This window comes from Amaranthus tricolor, chromosome 7 (assembly GCF_026212465.1).
Source record: "Amaranthus tricolor cultivar Red isolate AtriRed21 chromosome 7, ASM2621246v1, whole genome shotgun sequence".
Classification (NCBI taxonomy): Eukaryota; Viridiplantae; Streptophyta; class Magnoliopsida; order Caryophyllales; family Amaranthaceae; genus Amaranthus; species Amaranthus tricolor.
In genome coordinates this window covers 13538888-13549099 of record NC_080053.1, presented here as the reverse complement: position 1 = coordinate 13549099, position 10212 = coordinate 13538888, and the positions used below count along the sequence as shown (strand labels likewise).

The following is a 10212-nucleotide window of genomic DNA, read 5'->3' as shown; positions in this document are numbered from 1 at the left end:
AAACTTCATTGAAGGTTGTGGAACAACCTTTTGGCTGGAGAGAATACGAGTGACGGAGGGACTTTGATTCTCAAAAGCATCTTGCAATCAAGGCCTTACAAGCTTTGTATTGTATTCACCATTAGTGCACAATTCAGAACGAAACCACATTGATCCATCACCCACCAGAAAATCAAGAAGAGCCTTCTTGTTCTGTATGAGTGAGTGTGAGGGTTGTCTGATGAGTTTTGGGGTGTTTGAATGCATCAACGATTGAAATAGTTAATCCCTCTTAATCTTTGCATTACAAAGAACATTCCTCGCCCTTGATTACGCATCAAATTGGTATCAGAGCCCAGCCACGAATTGGGCAAAGATAGCACATATTGGAGTTCTGAGGAAAGAGGTTTCATTATTTCTGGGCATTTCAGAAGGAAAAGGCGTTGGGCGATTTTGAAGCATCGTGAAATTTTCCATCAAATCATTGATTCCATGACATACAGGGAGTGATTTTTCCTATTCAATTTCAATTGTCATTCATTTGTTGTCATTAATTCATGGGCAGCTTGATCCATGCTATAACAAATGTTAGTTCTTCAACTTCTCACCCCTGTTTCTTTTGTCAGTAGGAATGCTTTAAAAGAGATCCTTATCTAAAATTCACAAGAGTTGCAAATATTATCTCAAGATTGAGAAGTGAACAATTACCGATCGTGAGTAGGAAAAGACCTCACTGTTAATTATCAATAAAAAGTATAATCAAACTTTAAACATGTGGAAGTAGAAAAAAGAATTATATAATGAACAAAAATAGAGATAATATTCAGCTAAATAAGCAGCTTCAGTACACGAAAATTGGGATTAAGAAAAAAAAAAACTTTACAAACAGATCAGAGACAATGACAATTTAAGTGGTATGAGCAGAATGTGTCCGAGATGCCCAAATACCGAACACAAGAAACCAGAATATAAACAAGATTGCCCAGTATCGCGCCGGTCCATATCTGATTCTGGTTAACACTATCTGCACAAATTCAAGGCATCGCAGAATTGCAAGTCAAAACTATTTAAGAAATGCCGGTCCATTAAAAGACATATAAATATGAGATGCAAGTCAAAATTCATAATTTAAGAATTGCAAGATAATGCATGCCAAGTTATACGCTCCCAGAAGGCAAAGGATTCAAGTATCAAAGCAGTGATGTCTAATTCACCAATCCTCTACCCGTCTCACGTTCCGAACCAAATGTTGTTCCAAGTAACAATGGTCAGAACTAGCCTAAGATGGAGTTTGATGCAGGAACAAGTGTTTGGACTTATTGGCTCTAATCTGAACTTACATTTACTAAAAAAGTTAAAATATGTGAGAGCCTTAAATGACAAAAGAAGAAACACGTTTGCAAAACAGAGCACATAAGCATATAATACGATAGAACTGAATAGAGAAAAAATAGCTGGAAGGATCAAGACTTGGCATTTTGTTATACGTAGCCAAGATGTATATCAAACAGGAAGACGTATTCAAAAATTATACCACATCAGACCGGAACCCTGCACACATCAACCCAACTGACTTAACAGGCTATGCCCTTGGAGTAGCGGCTACTGTTAGGAGTATCTCCACCCCAAGGAATTTCAAAACCTTGAGATTGTGAGACACAAAGCTCAAAACTAGACCAAGCATTGTGTTACGACTAGCAATTCCTACCCGAGACTACATATACAAAAAAGGGCATATTACGTCATAACATTTAAGAGAATATTATCAAATACTCTCCCTGTTCCTTAAAAAAGTTTTCATCTAGCATTTTAGGGTGTTTTATTTGTTGTTTTCATAAAAAATCTTTCTATTTATGTCACTAATTTTGGACAAAAATATCCTTGTTCATCCTCATTTTACTATGTTAATAATGATTATCGTCTTCACATATCTTCCACCAACTTCATTTTAACATTTTTAGAAATCTTAAGGTCCCCACATGTTTCCTAATAACTTTATAAAAATAATTTTTTATTAGTTGCGGTTCTTATATTTTTTCTACTAACTTTCATTTAATTATTTTTTAATGTTTATGGTCTCCACTTTACCTCTATCAAATTTTTTATTTAATAAAATAATATATCCACTATCAAAAAAGTTTTATTTTTCTTAATTTCCGTGAACATTCATTGTGAAAATTTCATTAAGGAACCGAGAGAGTAGAATATAATAGCAAACTAATAGGAGTTATTGTTCGATTGTTAGAGCTTAAGGGTGGCCTATAAATAAGAAGAGATGGGAGGATGTAAAGGGTAAGAATTTTTCTTCTTGTTTTATTTTTTGTAATTGTAAAGGGCAGAGAATTGTTTTGTTATCAAGCTTAGACCCTTTAGGAGAGAACAAGCTTTGACAAGCTTCTCGAAAGCTCGTAATACATTCCACAATCAGACTTTAACATCATTTCTCTTACTATTCTATTCTGTTATGTTTGTTCTTAACTATGGCCAACTTAGGTCATATCATTTGGTATTAGAGCTGTCCATTTACAAATGCTCGGTGACATCTTGGAAGCCGTGCAACTGAGAATTTGGAGTTTGATGGAGGCAAGCGGTTTGACAAAGGAGATATTTAACATAGGGCTCATTAGGAAGTACGAAACCAACAAGAATTGGTTAAAAACAACAAATGGGAGGAAATGAATATTACATTTACACAATAAAACCAAAGTTTTTAAAATTGAGACTCTACTTGGAATTATTTATAAAGGTAGAATCGAATCAGTAAGATCGAATCGTAGAATCGTACAATTCTACATGTAAAATAAAATATGCAAATATATTTAGTGCCTATTATTAATTACTCATTTTAAAAGTTTAAACTTGTGAATTCAAGTTTTGTTTGAGTTATTTCTTTAAGAATTAAATGAAAAAACATATAATAATTGGTTTAGAATGAATTATCGATAAAAATCTTTATATTTTTAAATTATAATTACGGATTTGTGAAACATGTATGTGTATGTAAATGAAATTAACGAAAGATAGTACATATCAAAAATTGATAATAATTGAGTCTAAATTTGCGAGATCGGATCGTTAAATTGTAGAATCGTGGAATCGTAGTAACTTCTTCATATAACATCTCTAGTCTCTAGCTTCCGATATTAGCAAATAGATTAGTAAGCATACATAAATTTAAGCCAAATGAATGCACATACATAAGTGCATGTGATGCATATAAGAGTCTTAAAACAAAAAGGGATGATAACTACTTACAAAGCGAAAGAAGACGACAACAGCTAATGCACAAACACCGCCAAGTAGAATATGAAGACCATTCTTTGCTGTTTTCTGCAAATTGATCAAAAATCTACTATGAAGTGCAAGAAAAATTTTGATAGTGCATACATCATTTATCCACTAGTCAAATAAGATTAATATGTCATGCTAATCAACATCAAAGCGCTAAAAAGTGAGTCAAAATTTCTAGTTTCATCCGTTGTTTATGTCAATAACCATTTGCAGTTGGGAGATGAAAAATTAAACATCAAAGATGTTATATACAAGTTTACAAGGTTCACCTATCTCAACAGCAGCTAAGATATCAACACAAATCAAAAGAGGAGATTAGACTAAACGTTAGTAATTTGTTACTCCTTCCGTATCTTAATAAAGTTCCCACAAGGAATGTTCACTAGAATTAAGAAAATAGAATATTTTAGATGGTGGATATATTATTTTATTGAATAATAAATTTGATGGAGGAAAAGTGGGGACCATAAACATTAAAAAATATTAAAAGAAAGTTAGTGGAAAAATATAGGAACCACAACTAATAAATAAATTTTTTTTTAAAAATTAGTGAGAAACATGTGCAAACCATAAGGAATATAAAATTATTAAAATGAAGTTGGTGAAAGATATGTGAGGACCATAAGCATTATTACAATATTAAATAAGGATGAATAGGGTTATTTTTGTCTAAATTTGTGATATAAATAGATAGATTCTTCGTGGAAACAACAAATGGAACACCCAAAATGGAAAATGGAAGCTTCTTTAAGGACGGAGGGAGTATATACCTAGATCTTGATTTCTCCAATTCGCTAATTCAACATCTTTTACCTATGCCTAGGTTGTCATCTCTCCCCACTCTCCAATGAAAAATTAAGAGTAAAAACATTAACTTAATTAATTCTCACACACTAAAACAAATCCCAATTGATTTGTCAAATTATCTTTTACATCACCACCTAAAGTAATCCTACAAGAATGGAAGGTTGGGATTGATGAGCTTAGACGAGGAAAAGGTCAATTGAAGCAACAAGAGTGATGAATGACATGAAGATTTGCATTTGCATATGTCAAGCATTAAGAATAAATACAAGAGGAGAAAATATGTAGGTGAACATATGAATTAAATTTGTTTGTTGTAAAATAACATTAGACATGACTATTCGTATCAGATAGGACGGGACCGACTAATCATTGATAAAGAAAAATTCCACTATGAATCGTTCTTGTTCATGTATTCCATATTGTAGGGATTAAGATATTGACATTGTTTGTTGTAATGAATCAATACAAAAGCCAATCATGCACGGGTACATTTGTTGAAAACATGACAAACTACCAAAAAAAATCAGCATGGATCTTGTACTAATTAATTACTATCATCATATTCATTTTTAGCTTTATCTTTTCACCTTTTTTCCTTCAGATTGAAATTAGACAGCAAGATCATGAAAGAAAAGTGGCCCACAACATATCATTTAAAGTTCACAAAGGAACACACCAAACATACCTTACCAACACGAGGGGCAATGAGCCATGCAAGAGTGACAGTAAGCAGGCCCGTCGCTAGCAAAATCCCTGTACCTTCCACAGCCCATTTCGTAGCTGGGTTTTGAGGAGGTGCAACATGATCTTGTACAACAGTGTTTGCAGGTGGCTCTGTGACAACCAGAACTGCCGGGGCACTTTCGATGTTACTATTATGATGGTGATTACCATGAGGATTGAACCACAAATAAATCTCACTTAGCCTCTGTCTGCGAATTGCAGCAATAGCATCTGGATCAACACCAGAGTTATCATATACCTGTGCAGGATTAGGCATCCCACTAGCTGTCCTATCTCTTAGTGCCTCGTAATCTTTCAATGAAGAAAGGACCTTTTTGTAGTCAGCCGTCCTAATATTACTTGCCACACACCCGCATATTTCACAGACAGTAGACCCATGGTTAACAAACCATTTCAATGCACATGCATAGTGTACAAGGGCAAGATCATTTTTACAGGAACATCCGAGTTCAATTAATGTATCTGAATTGTGACATCCACCCATTTCTAAATCTGTATTACAGACAAAAACCTCTCCTGTAGGGCTGATGAACTGTACATAACCAGGCTCCAATTTCCAAGCAGGTATTATTGATGCACTACCCTCATCGGGAATCAAGGCTTTTTTCTTGTCAGTCTCAGGCAGCTCTTCCGCAGTATGTGACTGCGGTAGAGGTGGATCTATCCCCAGAAATCCCAGAGCAGCATCCCCCCTTCTGTCAGATTCAACACATTGACACACACGACAAGCAGGCAAGCCGAGATCTCCATCAAAGCTAATCCGTGACGACGTTGAAGCTCTTGAACTATCCGTTTTAGTCGGTGAAGAACTTCCACTCACTGTTTCTTTTTGGGTTTCCTTATCCATCACGCAGATTGATTAACAGCCCCAGAAAAAAATATTTTATTTATAGACTCTGAGTGTCATTGTTATCAGGTCAGTAAGTTTCATATGTGCTTCTCAAAAAAATGAATTTAAGGAGCAACAGTGGCCCCATGTAGACTTGGTTGGTCTGGATTCACAGCGTCACTTTCCTCTTAGCATGCCATATACTGCTTTCAATCGACAAAAATCTAGCTCCCAGAAGCATGTTTCAGAACCTACACAAATAACCTTATTACTTCAGAGACACACAGTAGACAATTCATAAAAGGAAGCACGGTGCAAGTGAAATGACACAGAACTGTAACATAAAAGTCTGAACTGAAACAAGACAAATTTATACAAACATGTCGCCTGTTCGATTTCAAAGCCAATTTGGCATCTTGATACAAGGAATTTTTTAAGATATGGTTACATCAATGGATCAGGATTCAGGATATAAGAAGCTTCATTACATCACACCTTTATTGATCCAACATCGATGCAATAAGGCAAGATACAATTAAATAAGCTGCCCCAAAATTTTATAAACCCACATCAATAAGTATGAAACAAACACAGAGCACTGACATAATTTACATTACATCTAGCAAAGGGAAGGTAGCTGTTTCAACTAATGGTTAACACTTTCTTCCAATTGTAGGGGAAAAGAACCGCCATGAGTTTTTTCCTTTTACTAAAAAATAAAAAGGAACACTTATACCATCCATTTTTAAGAAATCGAAACGGGTTTTATTGTCCTTTTCTTTTAACTGAAACGACAAATACATTACATGACTAATTAAATTGTAATCTCACTATTTTTTGTGCTTGGGGTTTCAAGTTCTAGGCTTGCACATGTTCTAAGTAATATGAAGGGAGACTATCTTTTTTGGGGAAAATGACATGGGTATAGGAAAAAAAATACAAACCAATAATGCTGAGGTGGAATTTGTGCTAATATGAGTCTTTGCAAGGGTTGTACATTACACAAAACTATAAATTTATGGCCCGTCTGATAGGTGATATTAAACGGTGGTAATGGTAATGAAAACTAGTGTAATTTTGGTTGAAAAATCTTTTGGTTACATGCTTTTCCAACTTCAATCATCTCATTTTCTTCAAAAAATTCATTTTCAATGCATTACCATTGGGAGAGGTGGTATTAAGAGGTAATGAAAACTTGTAAATTAAAAAACTTTTTTTGTGATCAAAGTTTCATCACTATGGGAATGACATGGAACTTTTGATGAAATTTTACACTATAAATCATTCTCATTACCACCATTTAGTACCACTAACCAAACGGGCCATTAAGGTAACAAAAAGGTTTGTATTATGTAATAAAAATAGAAGAGTATATCCAAAGCTCACAAATGAGTAAATACACAAGTAGTCAATACAAAGCATTATTACTTCCTTCCCTCCCATATGCAAGAAACAAATTACTTCCCCAACAAACTCTCCAATCACCATAAAAAACTTGTAACAAATAACAAATAAACAATATTTCTTTTAGAGGATTCTTAACAAACTTTCCTTCTGTTAGTGATTCTCTCATTCCATGACAAATCATGTGCTTGTAAGTAATAATTAGGGGCCATTAGACACAATAAGAGAGGTATAAATGTGTTATGGAAAATACAAATAAAAAGTGTCAAGAATTAAAAATAGAAGCAAATTTGGTAAGTGCCAATAAGAATAGAGGAATTACTTTTGTTTTATGAAAGAAATTATTGTCAAAGAGATACTTTTCTTGTTGGACAAAGCTTTTGACAAGCTCGCATAGAATCCATGAGGGAAACTTAAAACACTGAGTTTTTCTATCAAGCAAAAGCATATAGGAGGTAGTCATTAGAACAACATGCTCACCACAGTGACGACATCGTGTTACCCTAGTGCCACTAAGTGGCTGGAGCTTAGACCAGTGACTCACCTTTTTAAACAAATAGGTCGTTACAAATAGATATTTTCTTATTTTATCGGAATCTCTAGTAAAATATGATGTTGCTTTCCAAATCACACATCTCGGGAATCCCCTCTTTTTGATGATAGCTATGACGGTAAAGCTGCCTTACTACAATTGCATATTTTTCCTTGAGTATATTTTCAAGTTTTCCTCTGCCCATAGCACAATGAAGTACCTAATACATTTATTCAGTAAAATTTATATTTATACATACTAATAAATCTCCATAATATTAAATTTTGCTTTAAATTAGATGTATGTCAGACAACATCACAAGGTTATGAAAGAAATTATATCCTTGATAGATAAAGCTTCTGAAAACCTCACGTAGAATCCACGAGGGTACCTTTGATCATTGAGGTCAACTTAACCAAGCAAAAGCATATAGGATAAAGTCATTACAATAACAAGCTCATCAGAATGATACCATCATGTTACCAGGTGCCACTAAGCAAGTTCTTCTATCCTAATCTCACAGTGATCACTCAATGCAGTCTCACCCTTGTAAAAACAAAGAGGCAGTGCCCATAAACCTTTAACTGCAAGCACCATTGGAAATTTCACTAAAACAAAAAAAAAACCCACATGATCTAATGAGCTATTTTACGTATCCATTATAATCCATAACCAAAAAGCTAAGAATTTTCCATCAGAAATAAAAACATCAACTTTTATTCAAATATCTCAAAGTAAAAGGAAAAGAAAGTATCTTGTCTAGGAAACATAATTTTCCCACAACTCCTACATTGAATATTTTCTATTGTTCACCTACATTTCATAATTCTCCCCAGTTACAGGTAACTCAAGCTCAAAATAGTCGATTTTTTTCTTACTCCAACCTTCCTAATTCGCCCTACTAAGCCTGACCTTTGTTTGCATTACATTCAAAAAAGAAATCCACAACTCTAAATTATTTTAAGCTCCCTGCAGAACTCTTTAAAAGTCCGAAATCATCAATGTCAATTGAATACTGGGATATAAGTCATCTATACACAAACATGAACATCTCTTACACAATAATAACATTTAGACCATACCAAGTTTATGAACACCATTACACCCAAAATATTCAAAAACAATACACCCAAACAAACCCATTCAACTGCAATTGCTTGTACACATATATGTAAAGAAACAAGATTCCCAATCAAAACATCCCCAAAAATGTGAGGGTTGTCTACCTCAAGAACCTAATTACCACATCATTTAAATTTCAACCCAGTACAAATCAATGAATATCAAATTAAAAAAATAGAAAAAACCAGAGTCAATTATTTGCCAATAAGTAGTCAATAAGAGTCAATCAAGAATTCCACTAAAAAATATAACGTTTAAAACATAAAAAGAAGGTCAAGAACAGACAAGAACATACCTTGATTTGGGTATGATTGCAAAGCAAAATAGCAATGGAATCAGATGCTTAACTACCCACAAAAAAAAATTAACAAAAAACAACTGTTAAGATCCAATCTAATTCAATAAACTCTTTATTTACTGCAGCTTTAAGTAAAGTTTTGTTCTATCTTTTTCAGTTATTATGAGTATTTCTTACTAACTAGAGTAGTGATTAAGGGTTTGAGATGCTTTGTTTGCTTTTGATTGTGTAGTGATAATAAAGTAGGCAAGCAGGAATTGAAGAGTAAACGTTTCATTTTCTTGGTGAATTAAGTGTGCAGTAAGCGCAAAGTAGATGTCACAACAAACTGTAAAACCAAAACACCACTACAGCCTATTCGGTGCAACTAGCCTGTTCAAGGTAGAATCCGACAGTCCCTAACAAATCTACCTGCGGGCTTAAATATTTAAAAGTCAGTCTGTATTTGTGTGTATACTTTTTATCCATCTGTCTATTTTTAAAGCAGACGGGACCCGCAAATAGAAGGATATTTTTTATATAAAAATAAAATATAAAATATAAATTATAAAGTTAAGTTTTAATAAAAATTGAAATGCAATTCATTGTCTAAGATACTCTAAATAGTAAATACATACAAAGTCTCAAAATATTCAAATTACATGAATATTGAATGTAGACGGTTGAGTTCGCTTAGAGCTGTTCAAAACAAACCCGACCCAAAAATCCGACTCGGAATCGAAAATTATCCGACCCGAAAAAATGTAAGTTTTTTAGGTTTACCAAACCACAATTACTCGAACTGAAACTTCACTCGAACCGTTTGATAACCGAAAAGGACAAAATCGAACTCGAACTGCAACCGAATTTTATAACCGACATATAAACCTTAACCGATGTTACCCGAACTGAACAGTTATCGACCCGAGTCAAATCCGACCCGAATTATGCACGTAACCGAATGCAACCTGACTAAAACCGATTAAGATCAAACTGTTTTTAACCCGAACTGATACAAACCCGAATCGATTATTAATCGAACTGTTTTTAACCCGAACCGATTGTTAATCGAACTATTACAAATCCGAATCAATTTTTACCTAATTTTAGCAAATTAGGTCCAATTTCAGTTTTCTAATTATGATTTTTTGAATATTTGAAAACTAATTTCTAATATTGAAAGATTGTAAACAAGATTATATATAAATATTTTAGCAAATCAATTAT

The 10212-nt window shown here is 33.7% G+C and overlaps 1 protein-coding gene across 2 annotated transcripts; it reads right to left on the bottom strand.

Moving 5' to 3' along the window:
• Positions 1 to 760: 760 nt before the first annotated feature.
• On the bottom strand, positions 761 to 9388 carry LOC130817766 (uncharacterized). 2 transcript variants are annotated; one of them, XM_057683641.1, is made up of 5 exons: positions 9004 to 9388; positions 7599 to 7806; positions 4763 to 5901; positions 3235 to 3309; positions 761 to 1003 (listed from the first exon to the last, which is right to left on the bottom strand). In XM_057683641.1, the coding sequence occupies exons 3-5, from the start codon at positions 5666 to 5668 to the stop codon at positions 887 to 889; spliced, it is 1098 nt and encodes a 365-aa protein (XP_057539624.1). In that variant the 5' UTR covers positions 5669 to 5901; positions 7599 to 7806; positions 9004 to 9388; the 3' UTR covers positions 761 to 886. The 2 variants fall into 2 exon arrangements, with proteins under 2 accessions (XP_057539624.1, XP_057539623.1); XM_057683640.1 differs by lacking the exon at positions 7599 to 7806.
• Positions 9389 to 10212: the final 824 nt, after the last annotated feature.

What these genes read in the sequence shown, in the direction of transcription:
- LOC130817766 (XM_057683641.1), bottom strand. Translation starts at nt 5,668, where the DNA reads ATGGATAAGGAAACCCAAAAAGAAACAGTGAGTGGAAGTTCTTCACCG. An exon ending in TTGCCCCTCGTGTTGGTAAG is followed by an intron (nt 3,310 to 4,762) that starts GTATGTTTGGTG and finishes ATCAATTTGCAG; the next exon opens with AAAACAGCAAAGAATGGTCT. An exon ending in TTGTCGTCTTCTTTCGCTTT is followed by an intron (nt 1,004 to 3,234) that starts GTAAGTAGTTAT and finishes GAATTTGTGCAG; the next exon opens with ATAGTGTTAACCAGAATCAG.